Here is an 18038-nt window from a genome sequence, read left to right on the forward strand (position 1 = left end):
ATTAAGAACATTACTACTGTATCGAGACACTAGAGTGGAATTTTCAATGTCAAAGAAAGCTGCATTTTAATTCACTTGACACCAGTTTTCAATTTGAAATGTTTGCCATCAGAACATTCCCCCTCAAGTATTACGATTACAATTGTAGTGAGGAATTTTGAGAGTGAAAAATGTTCAAAATGCACTGATTGTTGGTAGGGATATATGGCAAATTGTACCTAAACTTCACCTCGAGACCTCAATTGAATAAAGTCACCCCCATAAATAGAATGGATGGAAATGGTGAGAAGCTACTCCTTCAGTCACAGGTTTATTCTCTCCTATGCTTACATGAATCAATGTATGGGGAAATGAAATGGGTGCTATTTTAATGAACAATGTCAATTGTACAATTGTTTCAATTCATAAACAGACAAGATCCTTTCCCTGTGATGGGGAAGGCCAGAACTAGATGACATAGGTTTAATGTGAGAGGGGAAAGATTTAAAAGGGATCTAAGGGGTAACGTTTTCACGCAGAGGATGGTGCATGTATGGAATGGGCTACCAGAGGAAGTGGTGGAGGCTGGTACAATTACAACTTTAAAAGGCATCTGGATGGGTATATGTATAGGAAGGATTTAGAGGGATATAGGCCAAAAGCTCAAAGTTTGAGAGAAGATTTGTAGCTCGGGTGCTCGTTGTTGTGGTTCTGTTCGCCGAGCTGGGAATTTGTATTGCAGACGTTTCAACCCGTCTAGGTGACATCCTCAGTGCTTGGGAGCCTCCTGTGAAGCACTTCTGTGATCTTTCCTCCGGCATTTGTAGTGGTTTGAATCTGCCGCTTCCGGTTGTCAGTTCCAGCTGTCCGCTGCAGTGATCGGTCCATGCCTCTAGGACCGAGAACAGCCAGGGAATTCCTAGAGGCATGGCACTCATCCACAGATTCAATCAATAAGCACATCGACCAGGACCCAATATACTGACCACAGCAGCGGACAGCTGGAACTGACAACCAGAAGCGGCAGATTCAAACCACTACAAATGCCGGAGGAAAGATCACAGAAGCGCTTCACAGGAGGCTCCCAAGCACTGAGGATGTCACCTCGACAAGGGACGAAACGTCTGCAACACAAATTCCCAGCTCGGCGAACAGAACCACAACAGGCCAAAAGCTGGCAAATGGGACTTGATATCTGGTCGGCCTGGATGAGTTGGATCAAAGGTCCTGTTTCCATGCTGTACATTTCTATGATTTTAAATATTTGCATTTACATGCTATATGTCAAAATACCTTACATACTGTGAATTACTTGAGGTCAGTGGCTGTTAGAGAAAGACATGCAATGGTTTAGCGGTTATCCCACCAGTCAAAGAAAAGTGTATTTAGGATGAAGGCTGATGATGTTTTGAAATACGTAATTTTTTTTCCAAAATGTTGCCAATTTATATCTATGTGTGATGCTGATTTAAGTACTGTGGTATTAGGGAAATTATGCTTACCTAGTACATTAATGGAGCAATGGTAATTATTGGGGATACTGATGACAGAGTCCAAATACCCCAAACATTAACACAAATCATCAAATCCCTACAGTGTGGAAACAGGCCCTTTGGCCCAACAAGTCCATACCGACCCGCTGAATAGTATCCCACCATAACCCATTTCCCTACCCTATTACTCTGCATTCACCCTTGACTAATGCACCTAACCTACACATCCCTGAAAACTATGGGCAATTTAGCATGACCAATCCACCTAACCTACACATCTTTGGATTGTGGGAAGATACTGGAGCACCCAGAGCAAACCCACGTAGACACAGGGATCACGTGCAAACTCCACACAGATGCCGGAGGCTGGAATCGAACCCGGGTCCCTGGCGCTGTGAGGCAGCAGTACTAACCACAGAAGGTAATCTTACTAAGCAATTGCAACACTTAACGAAGGAGTTAGTGAGACAAAAGCAGAAACATTTTGAGCTCCAGTATGGTGTCAAGTTGAATTTTATTGTCCTTCCTGTAATTTTGGAGTTCAAACTTCTGCAAAATATATAACAGTCTCAGAGAGCAGTGGGTAATGTCTCTGCCTCAGAGTCAGACTTCTAGATTCAAGTACCACTCCAGGACTTGATGGCTGATGGCCACAAAGTTGCATTGATAGATTGACCCAAAGTGTATGGAAAGAGAAATAGAGACAGGAAAGCAGCTAAAATGGGTCTGAGTGGGGAGGTACCGAGATCCCATGGGGTGTTGACAAGTACTTGGAAATTGGAGGAAGGTAGATTGCTATTAGCTTGGGTGAAATCAATCATTGACCCGGATGCATCACATACAGCCATATTCACAAGACTTGTCCAGAGTACCATGTGCACCTTTAGCAAGGGTGATGTATTTTTTCATCAACACCCATCAGAACAATTCACAAGAATACTTTGAATTATAATGTCTGAATGTGCCAATTGGTTGAGAATTGGATTCTGATTTGTAGATGTGTTGCCATGAAGAATGTACCAACTAATGATCAGAAAGGCCATGTGTTCATGCCACCTTCAGTAATATGGTTATCCTGATCAGAGCACTTCTTGCTGCATAAATGCATAAAAGATGCAAAGGTATCTCAAAGGTTTCAGCAAAAAAGTGAAGCTTGGTTGTTCATTCTGATATATACTAGGAACAAGTGGTGCTCGCCACTTACAGGATGCTGCCATAATGCCAAAGGATATTCAGTCCATCGCACAAACGAGTATTGTGGTATATAAATTTCAGTGTTGGTGTGATATCAGGTACGTATGCCCTGCATCCCACACACAGGCATGTTGTACCAAACAACATATTCCTTGAGCTGTTCACAAAAAGCAAGGGATTGAAAACAACCAACCAGCCTACATTTGCAAAACATGAAATAGTGTGCAACGTTGGAGATAATTGACAAACTTTTAGCAGCATTGTGTGGTTGCTTTCATCAGGGTTGGTCTGTGACTCCATGCAGCGTTTTCTTTGGCAGCACGGTGGGTCCAGTTCAGAGTTCCAACACAGGCAAGGGTCATGTCCTCAAGCCCAGAAACGGACCAATTGGATTTTGTCTTCTACTCTTTTCAAACTTTTTGCTTGATGATATTATCATGGAAAGACTTATTTCTGATCTTTTCATTTTTTTTTGCTATGATTTCGTATTTTAATGCTGGACTTTTTATTTCTTTATTTTTCTAATTTTTCTGAAGAATTTGTACTCAATAATCTGCATAGGTACATATGTACCTAAGATGGTACCATTAGTGGTTGCTCGTAAACTTTCACTGTACTCATTTGAGTACATGTGACAATAAAGCTAATTCAATTGCTGGAGATTCCTGAGTATACAGAGAGTTATGCTGACAAAGTTCAGATTGTCAATTGATCTCTCAGTGTGTACTGGAAGCTATGTATCTTAATGCACAGGACCCTGTTCTTTGCCAAAAGAAAGAGCACATACGTGCAATGCACCTGTTTCAAGTTAATGAATAAGTAATAGTCAGTCACTGGTTGAGGAAGTCACTTGGAGGGTTTATAATGTTGACTCTGATTTGTCATCAATCTGTCTGAAAAACTGAAACAAAGCCTGGCACTTAATTATCAAACATCATCATGGCAATTTTACCAAAGTCCACGTACCAACCAATTAGCATTCTTCTCTCTAATTGTGAAAATGCTGGATTTCACACTGGATTGGCATTCTATCAATGAACACATTGACGTGGATCCTATTTACTACGCCCCGAGAAAAAGAACAGGAAATGACATCACCAACCCAAGGAAACCCAAACATATAAATAGAAAACGGGAAACACCAGCAGTGCTTCGCCCGGAGGCTCACTGAAGATGTTACCTAGTTATGGTGATGAAACGTCTGAAAACGAACCTTCCAGCTCAGTGAGCAAACCTACATTGTGAATTGGCATTCTTGCAAAGGGCCCTGATGAGTGCAAGACAAAAGGTTTTTGACAAAATGTGTTTTTTAATCAGTAACACATTTTACTTAGAAGAGCCACATAAATGAAAGTTGTTGTTTACTGATGATTGTCTGTTGAACAGTGGGTTAAAAATGTGTTGCTGGAAAAGCGCAGCAGGTCAGGCAGCATCAAAGGAGAAGGAGAATCGACGTTTCGGGCAGAAGCCCTTCTTCAGGAAAGTGAACAGTGGGACCAATATCATGACACTGAGTCATTTTAGAGAAAGGTGAAGATTATGTTTAAAAAAAAACACAGAAGGGAGATCGTGTCAATTTGATGACTGCCAGAGTCAAAGAAAAATGTAGATTGGAATGTATTCAAAAAGTATATTTTTTTCACAGAAACTGAATCATAACGTTTTGCAGAAAAACAAAATAAAGACTTCAAATACTGCCGGGTTATTACAGTCATATCTTTGCTTCAGTTTTTAAATCAACATACAACATTGCTTCTGAATTTAGAATGAACTGTGGAGTGATCAGTAACACAGTGTGCATCTTCCAGGATCTGCACGATGCCCAGAGGCCACCTGACAGCTAGAGACACATAAGGCTGCCCTCTCTCAGCAGAACCGCAGCTAATCCTTCGAACTGCAGGTTAAGCATTAACTCACAGCCAAGTCAGAGTCAGCAACCCTTGTGGTCATCAACACACGAATGAATCACACCCCTGTCATCCTGCACACAGTGCTTAATTAATGTTTCCAGACTAAGAAGGTAACTTAAAATGCTTGCATTAGATGACAGAGTTTAAAAATGCCCCTCGCTGCTTAAAATTCAACTTATTTTTTCATTTGAACTGCTACAGCGAGCACTTCAAATTATAGACCAGTGCGTGGGGAAAGGTGTCCCGAGATCAGAGACTAGGGTACCGTTCTCAGCAACTTCACCAGATTGAAGTCACTTGTCTGGGTTTGTGCGTCACAGCAGCCCGAGAGCACAGACAGACAGACAGACACTCAGAAGCAAACCGTGCGTCCCTGGGCTGGCTGCAGGAAAGCTGCCAAGCAGGGGCTAGAAAGAATGGGGTAACTGATGCATGCAAATTGCAACAATATGTCTTTTCATTGCTGTACTAAAAGTACTTTTTAAATCAACCTATTCATGTATCTCTGGGACTTGAACCCAGGCCTCCTGTTCCAGGAGTAGGGACACTACGACAGCACCACAAGAGTGGCTCTTGGTACTATCAGGCCAGCAACTGTACACAACATAGCTGAGGACAGTCTCTATCTAGCAGTCTGTCAGCAACCTAATACCTGAAATAAAACATTTGCAGCTAAAGGTTTTAGACAGTAAGTGACTGAAATTATAATTAATACCAGTCACAACTTGCTGACTGTATTTATCCTACAGTTGACTAAAGGAAAATTAGGGTGGCTGGAAACAAATTGAACGCCGAACAGGAATTCATTATGAAGGGTAACCGGGAAAAGCTCCTTTTGGGAGTTTTGTACATTTCTACCTGGAACCATTAAAAGATCAAACAAAAGTTTTTTAAACAGTCCACATTTTTAAATACGTGTAATATGTAGGCTCATTCAAAACACTCTAGGCTTTGGAGTCTTTACAGATTCCAATGGTGGGAAGCCATTTGAAAAAAATCAAAGCACTTTTCTCTGACAGTGCAGCAGCACATCACCGATCCATCCCATGCTCCTCTGGCTGGCTGAAGCAAGTTTGCAGGAGATGCTCGCAGAACTCCAACTCTTCCTGTTGAAAGATTAAAGTCAGACAGATTTCATTCTTTTAGCATCTCTGCTGATCTCCTCATACTCTAATCATCCATAAAAATTGAGAACCCATTCTACTTTTGTGGTCTGCCCTTGTGTTACAAAATAGTATTGCCCCAAATATGTTTTCTCCTCCACCCAAAACATTGAGACAAACTGTCTTTTGTCCTATTTGAAATCGCGTGCGTATTTAGGATAAAAGGGTTACAGCTTATGTTTCAAAGAATCCCTATAGTGTAGAAGCAGGCCATTCGGCCCATCAAGTCCACATCGACTCTCCAAACAGCAGCCCACCTAGACACAGCCCCTTACATGTAACCCTACATTTCCCATGACTAATCAACCTAATATGTACATCCCTGGACGCTATGGGCAATTTATCATGACTAATCCATCTAACCTGCACATTAGATTAGATTACTTACAGTGTGGAACAGGCCCTTCAGCCCAACAAGTCCACACCGCCCCGCCGAAGTGCAACCTACCCATGCCCCTACATTTACCCCTTACCTAACACTACGGGCAATTTAGCATGGCCAATTCACCTGACCTGCACATCTTTGGACTGTGTTGCAGATGACACAAATTGGAGGTATAGTGGACAGCGAAGAGGGAGGAAACCGGAGCACCCGGAGGAAACCCACGCAGACACGGGGAGAACGTGCAAACTCCACACAGTCAGTCGCCTGAGGCGGGAATTGAACCCGGGTCTCTGGCGCTGCGAGGCAGCAGTGCTAATCACTGTGCCACCGTGCCGCCCACATCTTTGAACTGTGGGAGAAAACTAAAGCACTAAAAGTAGTATTTTTGTAATTCATAACCCTTTTTATTTCAGATTTCCAGCATCCACAGTTCTTCAATTATTATAAATTCTTGCACTTCAACAAATGACAAAGGAAATGGATTATAATAAAACAAAGTTATCTTCTTGTCCACAACTCGATGTGCAGTACTTTTGGGTTTTGAATTGCAGTCAGTCAGTCAGGTATGATGGAAGATACTTGACATAACCTACACATCTGAAACTTTCACCTGTTTTTTCCTGAACCTGTGAGATGCTGAACAATCAGTTGATTGAGGAGTACAGCATTGTCAACAGGAGCGTTGTGGTACTGCAGATGGCTGCAAAGATGTCAACATCTAATCCACCAATTTTTAAATAAATGGTCAGAAACTTGACCTTTAAAATTGATGCCATACAGATGTACAGCACAGAAACAGACCCGATATCCCAACCCAATCTAGTCCCATTTGCCTGCATTTGGCCCATATCCCTCTAAACCCTTCCTAGTCATATAGCCATCCAGATGCCTTTTAAATGCCGTAATTGTACCAGCCTCCACCACTTCCTCTGGCAGCTCATTTCTTCCACACACAACCCTCTGCGTGAAAACGTTGCCGCTTTTATATCTTTACCCTCTCACCCTAAACCTATGCCCTCTAGTTCTGGACTCTCCCACCCCAGAGAAACTAATCGGTTTATTCTATCCATGCCCCTCATGATTTTGTAAACCTCTATAAGGTCACCCCTCAGCCTCCGACACTCCGGGGAAAACAGCCCCAGCCTGTTCAGCCTCTCCCTGTAGCTCAGATCCTCCAACCCTGGCAACATCCTTGTAAATCTTTTCTGAACCCTTTCAAGTTTCACAACATCTTTCCAATAGGAAGGAGACCAGAACTGCCCGCAATATTCCAACAGTGGCCTAACCAATGTCCTGTACAGCCGAAACATGACCTCCCAACACCTGTACTCAATACTCTGACCAATAAAGGAAAGCATACCAAACGCCTTCTTCACTAGCCTATCTACCTGTGACTCCACTTTCAGGAACTATGAACCTGCACTCCAAGGTCTCTTTGTTCAGCAACACTCCCTAGGACCTTACCATTAAGTATACAAGTCCTGCTAAGATTTGCTTTTCCAAAAATGCAGCACCTCGCATTTATCTGAATTAACTCCATCTGCCACTTCTCAGCCCATTAGCCTATTTGATCAAGATCCCGTTGTAATCTGAGATAACCCTCTTTGCTGTCCACTATACCTCCAATTTGTGTCATCTGCAAACTTACTAACTGTACCTCTTATGCTCACATCCAATCATTTATATAAATGACAAAAAGTAGTGGACCCAGCACCGATCCTTGTGGTACTCCACTGGTCACAGGCCTTCAGCCTGAAAAGCAACCCTCTCCCCTGTCTTCTACCTTCGGCCACTTCTGTACCCAGATGGTTAGTTCTCCCTGTATTCCATGAGATCTAACCTTGCTAATCAGTCTCCCATGGGGAACCTTGTCGAACGCCTTACTGAAGTCCATATAGATCACATCCACCGCTCTGCCCTCATCAATCCTCTTCGTTACTACTTCAAAAACTCAACCAAGTTTGTGAGACATGATTTCCCACGCACACAGTCATGTTAAGTAACCCTGATCAGTCCTTGCCTTTCCAAATACATGTAAACCCTGACCCTCAGGATTCCCTCCAACAATGTGCCTACCACCAATGTCAGGCTCATTGGTCTATAGTTCCCTGGCTTTCCTTACCACCTTTCTTAAATTGTGGTACATTAGCCAACCTCCAGTCATCCGGCACCTCACCTGTGACTATCGATGATACACATATCTCAGCAAAAGGCCCAGCAATCACTTCCCTAGCTTCCCACAGAGTTCAAGGGTACAGTGCTGGGGATTTATCACTTTTATTCATTTCAAGACATCTAGCACTTTCTCCTCTGTAATATGGATTTTTTTCAAGATGTCACCATCTATTTCCCTACATTCTATATCTTCCATGTCCTTCTCCACAGTAAACACTGATGCAAAACACTCGTTTAGTATATTCCCATCTCCTGCGGCTCCACACATAAGCCGCCTTGCTGATCTTTGAGGAGCCCTATTTACCCTAGTTACCCTTTTGTCCTTAATAGATTTATAAAAACTCTTTGGGGAATCTCCTTAATCCTATTTACCAAAGGTATTTCATGTCCCCTTTTTGCCCTCCTGATTTCCCTCTCAAGTACACTGTTACTGCCTTTATACTCTTCTCAGGTTTCACCCAATCTCTCCTGCCTATACATGACATATGCTTTCTTCTTTTTCTTAACTATAATATCAAATTTGTGGATAAAGGACTTGTCACAGGTTCACAGAATTCTACAGGTCAAAGAAAGCAACAAATAGTCCACATTGCAGAAAGAAAATACTTGTTTAGTATGTTCCCATAATGGGCGGCACGGTAGCACAGTGGTTAGCACTACTGCCTCACAGTGCCAGAGACCCAGGTTCAATTCCCGCCTCAGGTGACTGTGTGTGCAGTTTGCACGTTCTCCCCATGTCTGCGTAGGTTTCCTCTGGGTGCTCCAGATTCCGCCCATAGTCCAAAAAGAAATGTGCCAGTTAGGTGAACTGGCCATGCTAAATTGTCCATAGCGTTAGGTGAAAGGGTAAATGTAAGGGAATGGGTCTGGGTGGGTTGCGCTTTGGCGGGTCGGTGTGGGCCGAAGGGCCTGTTTCCACACTGTAAGCAATCTAATATAGAGGCAGCAGAGGAAGTGCAAATGGTTTGAACGGTAGGACTGAGAGGTTACAAGCATCAGAAAAGTTTAAACAGGTTTAGGCTCTTTTCCCTATAAATGAGATGGCTGAAGGTAGATTCTGGGAGAGGTCCTTAAGATTGCAGAGGGTAGGTCAAGCTGGACGTACAGATGTTTTCAAGTAGGGGCCATAAATGCATGATTCTAATAAAAGCAACAAAAGGTTGACCAATAACCTCTGTACTCTGTAGCTATTGCTTACATGCGACACAGGAGAGAAAAGAATACAAAGGTAGAGAGAAGGCTCATGTGGATCCTCGTGATAGAGGATGACGTAGTGGTATTGTTACTGGCTGAGTGAGCCTGGGTCATGGAGTTGACTCCAACAGGGGGTGGAACTTGAATTCAATTATTAAAAGATAAATCTGGAATATAAAGCTAGTCTTAGTGACTAACGATAATCAATAATGGTAAAATTGACAATTATGCCCAAGTGTCAAAAACTCCATTTCTCACTAATGCCCTTTAAAGAATGAATCGGCAGTCCTTGTCTGGTCTGGTCTACTTGAGAGTCCAGACCCAAAGCAATGTAATTTACTCTTAACTGATCACTGCAATGGCCAAGCAAGTCACTCAGCTGAAGGGCAATTAGGGATTGCTTAAAAAAACTCTTTCGCGGGATGAGGATGTAGTTGGCCAAGCCACCAGTTATTGCCCATTTCTAATTGTAGTTAAGAGTCACCCAGGAGAAAGTGAGGTCTGCAGATGCTGGAGATCAAAGTTGAAACTTTATTGCTGGAACAGCACAGCAGGTCAGGCAGCATCCAGGGAACAGGAGATTCGATGTTTCGGGCCCAGGCCCTTCTTCAGGAATGGCCTGAAGAGTCACCCACGTTGCCGTGGATCTGGAGTCACATGTTGGCCAGACCAGGAAAGGATGGCAGATTTCCTTCTTAAAGGACATCAGTGAATGAGATGGGAGTTTCTAACAATCGACAATGGATTTGTGGTCATCCTTAGACTTTTACTTCCAGATTTTTATTGAGTTCAACTTCCACCATCTGCCACAGCAGAATTCAAACCCAGGTCCCCAGAACATTCCCTGGGTCTCTGGGTTAACAGTCCAGTGATCATAGCACTAGGCCATTGCCTCTTCTGGGCAACAAATGCTGGCCTCGCCAACAACACCTATGACCCCTTCAAAAAAAAACAAACTGATTCAGCTGAGTGGCTTCTGGGAGAATAAGTGTGCAATAATAATTCTAACAATAATACAATAGCAACTAGCTTGGGTTTCCAATGTCAAGCCATATGTAAAACCTCCTGCGCACCTGAAATTCTTCTTGATCTTTCAGCATCTGTGATCTCTCAAGCAGAATGTCCTCCAGACCCAGTTCCAGTTCTTGGCACTGCCTCACGCCACGAGGAAAGTCTGTCACAAGGCTGCAGAGGGGAAAGAGAAAACACAGAGCCATTCAAGCAGAGAAACCTGGTCAGGGCCTATCATGTACAACAACCTCCGCGCTTGCTTCCCCTTCCCCCACACGCACACACATAAAAAGAGTGAAGGTACAACAGAAAGCAAACTTTTGCATACTTTTAATTTAAAATAAAAATAACTGGTCCTGTGCATCTCGGAAAATAGCACATCATGGTTTAACAACTAGAGCAGGAGAAAGTTAGGACCACAGATGCTGGAAATCAGAGTTGAAAAGCTGGAAAAGCACAGCCAGTTAGGCAGCACCTGAGCAGCAGGAGAGTTAATACTTCGAGCATGAGCTCGTGCCCAAAATGTCGATTCTCCTGCTCCTTGGATGCTGCCTGACCAGTTGTGCTTTTCCAACACCACACTCTCGACTATAGTTCTCTGCACCCTGTCTCCATTCCTTTTTCAATCAAAAAAAGGAGCTACATTCGTTACTTTCCAATTAAATGGAACCTTTCCCAAATCTAGAGAATTTTAGAAAATGGAAACCAACACATGGGCAGCTCTACAATGCAACAGTTGTGTTCTTGTGCAAACCCCCCGCATTATAAAAAAAAAAATCACACTTTAGATGCAGCACTTAAAGTGTTGGCGATGTAATTGCATTACAGCCAGCACGTTTCAAAAAGCTGGCACTTTAGAAACAGCTTCCCCAATTTGCCAATCACGTTACAGTGAATTTGTGCTGGAGAAACACGTTATAGCAGAACGACCTGCATCACCTATCGCACTACACACTATTTCAAAGACCCTAGGAAGAAGTTGATCAGAATGTGGGGACTTGGCTGGCTGCAGCTCCAGTCATTTGCTCAATACCACTTCCCTGGTGATTGCGAGTTCCTCTCTCCTTTCCATTTCCCGACTTATAGCTATTTTTGGTATATTACCTGTGAACCTGACACAGTGAAGGCTGATGAAACATATCTGTTTAATTCATTTGCCATTTTGCTTACCCTTATTAACTCTACAGTCACACTTTCTACAGGATCTACACTCACTTTGTTATCTCTTTTCTTTTTAAGTATCTAAAGAAACCCTTCCAGCTTTTTTGTCATACTTTAAACAAAATAAAACAGAAAGAGTGACTAAAAATAATTAAGGAAGGAGCGATTAATCTACTGACATTCACCAGCATTCTCCATTTATGTGTTTTTCCTTCAGGTTTGAAACTGTCTTTAGCTTTTTTTTTAAAGTTAGTGGGTCCTCCCCTTGGAATTTTTGTTTCTCATTGAAATGCATTTCTTCCGAGTCTGCACTGCATCTCTATTCACCTCTTTCTTATTCTAATTTACCAGCTAGCTCTACTTTCTTGTGCTCATAACTGATCTTCTTTAAGCTTAAAATACCAATTTGGACCCACTCTTTCCTCCCACAGACTGAAGGTAAATGTCAAAGGTGAGCACTTCCTTTCTCCTTTTATGCCTCCAATGTTCCAACATAAAGAATAATGACAACTTACTGAGCAGTGATGCAGCTCGAGTTCACACCAGCTCACTGCGGAGCAATTTCATTCGACGTAGCCCTACAAATTTATTTTGCTCATTTCCTTCTGAAATTGTTCTTAGTTTCCATTTCCACTACGTTATGAGCCACAAGCACCAGGCCATTAACACTTGCTGCATCAGGCAAGTTCTTTGCAAACTCCACCTTCCTTCCATGGTCCAAATGCTTAAATCTGTGTCCCTGAGTTCTTGTGTGATCAGTTAACTGTAACTGCTTTTGTCAGCCTCTGTAAACCTGTCACAATCTTCCACAGTTTTATCAAATCTCCCCAAACATAACATCAAACAGATTTGCTCTATCCCGAAACTTCAATAAGTTAGCTATTTGAACTCATTTGTCTCCACCTGCTAATTAAAGGAATCACAGCAGGAAAGTGCACGATTGAGCCTGAACAGGATCGAGCTCAGCGATAAAGTCCCCACGGTTAAACAGTCCACCAATGCTCACTCAGAGGAATAGATGCACAAGTGGGTAATTGCAAGGTCAGTAAACAGTAGTAATGATACTGTGAGAGGGAAAGAAGGCTTATCTCACTCACCTGCAAAGTGCACCCAGAACATGCTCATGAAAGGAATCATGTTCTGTCTGTATGAGTGCCACTAATTGCTGTACCATCCCCATTGAGCAGAGAACATCTGTAGGTAGGGAAAATGCAAACTTGTAATCCAATGGCCTTGTGACAATGATTTCAATGGCCTCACAGCATTGTAAGAAATATTCTTCTTGATCTATTTTAAATTATGTATGAAGGATCTGCAAATCCCTACTACTGCTTGAAGCAGGGTTGACAGTTCCTGTAGTCTTGCTCTCTCAATATGATCAAGTTTCACCCCTCCCTTTATGAAGTACTGGCTTCTTGCTGGATTGCAGTTCCATCTGTGTCAGCTCTATCCCAATTTGACAAAAATCCCATCCAAGAGTCGGTGGGCTATTCAAACACAGCATCACAAACAAGCCCAATCCTGTCTACTTTTCAAAGGTACCTCCAGTAAAGATTTGAGGGACTTTTTGGGGGGAGGGGTTAGAAAACACTACAGTTAAGGGTCATTTCCACATAAAAGAACTCAGTCAGCACACACTGGAGTTGCGATGTGGAATTTCCTGGTCTACGAAGCAGAAAATCAGTGGGATCTGCCATTGTCAGCAGCCATGTTAATGAGGACCTTGATGAGCAATGCGAGATCCGTGCCTTCAACGCCACGCAAGGAATCAAATTACATGCTCCCTGTGCAATCCTTATCTAAGATAACGTCACATATTAATGGTACAAGAACAAATCTAGGCAGCATCAAACACCACCATACCCGGCTCCCGTACTGACCCTAAATCCACTACAATACTAAGGCTCTGTACTAATGTGAAAGCTCTGGTGTGTAAACCGAGTGGTCAAGCCTAAACTGCTCCTGCATCAGGTCAAATTTGATTGCATTTTACCAGAGTTAGAGTGGCTGCAGAATAAAACAGTTCTGTGCAGATGCCTATTTCTACCTTTGTAACATCGCCTGTCTCAGGGAGACGGTGGCATAGTGGGAACGTCACTAGATCACCAATTCCAAGGCTCAGGCTAATGCCCTGATAAGGTTTCAAGCACACCACTACAGCTAGTGAAATTTAAATTCAATTAGCAAAATCTGTAGTCAGTAATAGTGATCAAGAAATGATCAATGATTTTTATCAAAAAGAAGTCACCAACATAGTTTAAAGAAGTACATCTCCCTTATCTGGTCTGGCCACATTCCACTCCCAACCACAGTAATGTGGTTGACTCTTAAATGCCCTTTGAGATGGCTTGAACATTCAGTTCAAAGTTTACTTCCTCAGAAGGTTAAGGAACTTCGGCATGGCCACAATGAGTCTTAACAATTTTTACACATGCATCTCCTATCCGGATGCATCACAGCAGCACAGATATCTGCTCCGTGACCGTAAGAGGTTACAGAATTGTGAATGCAGCTCAATCTATCACAAAACTCAAACCTTCCTTCCACTGACTCCACCTACACTTCCCACTGCTTCAGGAAAGCTTTGCTACTTCCAGACTATTCTAACACATTCCTAGGTAGCCTTCCAAATTTACGCCCCAGTAACATGATGTCACCCAAACCTTCACTGCCCATGTTCCAAATGATTTCAAGCCCAGACCATTCATCGCTGCTGCACATGATAAACTACATTAACCTCCCTATGAAGCAACCTTAAAATTCCCAACCTCATTTTTAAACCCCACCATGGCCTCACCCTTCCCATCGTTATAACATCTGACAGCCCCAATAATCTCTGAATTGTCAGCCCTCCTGGAATTCTGGCCTCTGGTGAAACCTGACTGTACCATGAATGGACGTGGAAATCTCTTCCTATATATCTTTTGGCTTTCTTTCCTCCTTTAAGCTGCTCTTCAAAGCCTAACCCTTTAAATAAGAGTTCCAACAAATAGTCTCTGGACTCAAAACGTTCACTCTGCTTTTTTCCAGCACCTTCAGATTTTGTTTCAGATCTCCAGCATCTGCAGTTCTTTATTTTATTTTCTTTTAAATAAGCGAACTGTTCTAAAATTTCCTCATGCCATTTGGCATCACACGTTGCTTCATAACACAATGGTGAAACGCCTCATTGTATAATGTTAAGAACGTGAACAGAGAGCAGTACAGGCCCCTTGGCCCTCGAAGTGGCACTGACCTGGGGAACCAATCTGAAGCCCATCTATCCTACATTATTCCACTTTCATCCATATGTTTATCTAATGACCATTTAAATGCCCTTAAAGTTGGCGAGTTCTACTACTGTTGCAGGCAGTGCGTTCCATGCTCCTACTACTCTTTGAGTAAAGAAACTACTTCTGACATCTGTCCTATATCCATCACCCCTCAATTTAAAGCTATGACCCCTCATGCTAGCCATCACCATCCAAGGAAAAGCGATCTCACTGTCCACATTATCTAACTCTCTGATTATCTTATACGTCTCAATTAAGTCACCTCTCAAACTTCTTCTTTCTAATGAAAACAGCCTCAAGTCCCTCAGCCTTTCCTCATAAGGCCTTCCCTCCAGACCAGGCAATATCCTAGTAAATCTCCTCTGAACCCTTTTCAAAGTTTCCACATCCTTCCTATAATGCGGTGACCAGAACTATACACAATACTCCGAATGTGGCTGCACCAGAGTTTTGTACAGCTGCAGCATGATCTCATGGCTCCAGAACTCAATTCCTCTACCAATAAAAGCTAACACACCATTTACCTTAACAACCCTATCAACCTGAGTGCCAACCTTTAGGAATCTAAGTACGTGGACACTGAGATCTCTCTGCTCATCTACACCACCAAGAATCTTACCATTAGCCCAGCACTCTTTATTCCTGTTGTTCCTTTCAAAGTGAATCACCTCACATTTTTCTGCATTAAAATCCATTTGCCACCTCTCTGCAGCTTATATATGTCCTTCTGTAACCTGCAACATTCTTCAGCAGTATCCACAACTCCACTGACCTATGTGTCATCTGCAAATTTACTAACCCAGCCTTCAATGCCCTCATCTAGGTCAGTTATAAAAATAACAAACAGCAATGGCCCCAAAACAGATCCTTGCAGTTCACCACTAGTAACTAAACTCCAGGGTAAACATTTCCCATCAACCACCATCAGCTGTCTTCTTTCAGCTAGCCAATTTCTGATGCAAACCACTAAATCACCCTCAATCCAAGGGCTCCATATTTAGTGCAATAGCCTACCGCGTGGAACCTTATCAAACACCTTAATGAAATCTATGTACACCACATCAACTGCTTTACCCTCATCCATTTGCTCACCTTCTCAAAGAACTCAATAAGGTTTGAGAGACACTACTTACCCTTCACAAAACCGTGTTGACTATCCTGAATCAACTTATTGCTCTCTAGATGATTATAAATCCTATCTCTTATAACGTTTTTCAATAGTTTATCCACAACAGACGTAAGGCTTACTGGTCTATAATTACCAGGGTTGTCTCTAGTCCCCTTCTTGAACAAGGGAGCAACATTTGCTATCCTTCAGTTTTCTGGCACTATTCCTGTCGACAGTGATGACAAAGATCAAAGCCAAAGGCTCTACAATCTCCTCCCTGGCTTCCCAGAGAATCCTAGGATAAATCCCATCCAACCCAGGTGACTTATTTATTTTCACGCTTTCCAGAATTGCTAACATCTCCTCTTTATGATCGTTAATCCCATCTAGTCCAGTAATCTGTATCTCAGTATTCTCCTCGATAACATTGTCTTTTTCCAGCGTAAATACTGATGAAAAATATTCATTTAGTGCTTTCCCTATCTCCTCGGACTCCATGCACAACTTCCCACTACTATCCTTGATTGGCCCTAGTATCTCTCTAGTCATTCTTTTATTTGTGATATATCTATAGAAAGCTTTAGGGTTTTCCTTGATCCTACCTGCCAACTTCTCATGCCCCCTTATGGCCACCATATGAATACAAGCTTTTGTTGTTACAGTAAGTGCAAGCTGTGGGGACAAATGTACCAACTGGAGTGGCCAAATATAAAACCTGGACTTTGATGTTTCAGTTGATTCCAGATTCCAAAACAAGCCTCAACCACAACAAACCTGACTGAAGTCATAAACAAGCCTCCTGCACTAGTGCTCACCAACTCTTTCTGTCAGTGTGTGTTCATGCAGGAGGGCAAAATCAAACTGCCTGCCAATACTTACTGGGGATAAACGACCAATGTGGAACTGCCTCCTAGCATGAGTCAGCACCTTCAGTAGAAGAGGGGAGATAAATGGGGAAAAATGAAGAAATAAAACTTCAAACCCAATTGCCCCACAATTTCAGTCTGGGCTAGGACGATGTGGGATCACCCATCTATCTACACCTTGATTAAGGCAAATTCTGACCTTTGTGCTCAGGGTTGCTGATGAGCAGGTTCTGCAGCAGGAACGCAGCTTTCACTTTCAACTTCTCAATGCCGCTCTGCATGGCTCTCATCAGCACGGAGAAACCATCGCGGTCGACAAACTCAAGTAAACCAGCCGCCTGCTCACGCACCAAACCTAAAAGAAGTGGGAGGAGAGGGGGTTGCATTAGTATCTAGGTCAACCTTCCAATGTATGATAAACACCTACTGTTAGCAAGTCTTGAGAAGACTGGTAGCTCAGGTTGAAGTTCTGGATGCAAGTTTGCTTGCTGAGCTGAAAGATTCATTTTCAGACGTTTCGTCAACATACTATGCACAATCTTCAGCAAGCCTCCGGATGAAGCACTGTTGGTGTTTCCTTGGGTTGGTGATGCCATTTCCTGTGGTGATGCTATTTCCTGTGGCAATGTCATTTCCTGTTCTTTTTCTCGTGGGTGGTAAATGGGGTCCCAAACGGAACTCTATCAACAAACACATTGACTTGGACCCCATTTACCACCCCCACAAAAAAGAACAGAAACGGCATCACCACAGGAAACGACATCACCAACCCAAAGTAACCCAAACACAAACGGAAAGCAGGAAACACCAGCAGTGCTTTGTCCGGAGGCTCACTGAAGATGTTACCCAGTATGGGGACAAAACGTCTGAAAATGAACCTTCCAGCTCAGCGAGCAAACGATATCCAACACCTACTGTTGGTGAAACAATGAACAAAGCACAACAGGTATTAATTCAAAAGCACAGTCCAGTTCTTCATCTGCAAGGATAAGGTGATATTTGATGACAATGTGTACTGTAAAAGCAAAATCTTTATCCCTCCCCAAGAAATCAGACCTGGACATTGTAAAACACAGGTATAACTTCACCATATGAACTACAGCAACCAAGGCGGCAATTCACCAACA

The 18038-nt window shown here is 42.8% G+C and overlaps 1 protein-coding gene across 6 annotated transcripts in view; it reads right to left on the minus strand.

The window, feature by feature from the left end:
- Nucleotides 1-4282: 4282 nt before the first annotated feature.
- The window catches only part of hspbp1 (HSPA (heat shock 70kDa) binding protein, cytoplasmic cochaperone 1), a 33028-nt gene continuing 19272 nt past the window's right edge, over nucleotides 4283-18038 (minus strand). For all 6 annotated transcript variants that reach the window (XM_043679717.1, XM_043679719.1, XM_043679720.1 and 3 more), the window contains exons 5-8: nucleotides 17111-17266; nucleotides 12763-12859; nucleotides 10567-10678; nucleotides 4283-5682 (exon numbers count right to left, since the gene is read on the minus strand). In XM_043679717.1, the coding sequence (XP_043535652.1) occupies nucleotides 5608-5682; nucleotides 10567-10678; nucleotides 12763-12859; nucleotides 17111-17266 (440 nt within the window). In that variant the 3' untranslated portion in view covers nucleotides 4283-5607. The remainder of the gene's footprint in view (nucleotides 5683-10566; nucleotides 10679-12762; nucleotides 12860-17110; nucleotides 17267-18038) is intronic.

This window comes from Chiloscyllium plagiosum, chromosome 39 (genome assembly GCF_004010195.1).
Source record: "Chiloscyllium plagiosum isolate BGI_BamShark_2017 chromosome 39, ASM401019v2, whole genome shotgun sequence".
NCBI classification, from domain to species: domain Eukaryota; kingdom Metazoa; phylum Chordata; class Chondrichthyes; order Orectolobiformes; family Hemiscylliidae; genus Chiloscyllium; species Chiloscyllium plagiosum.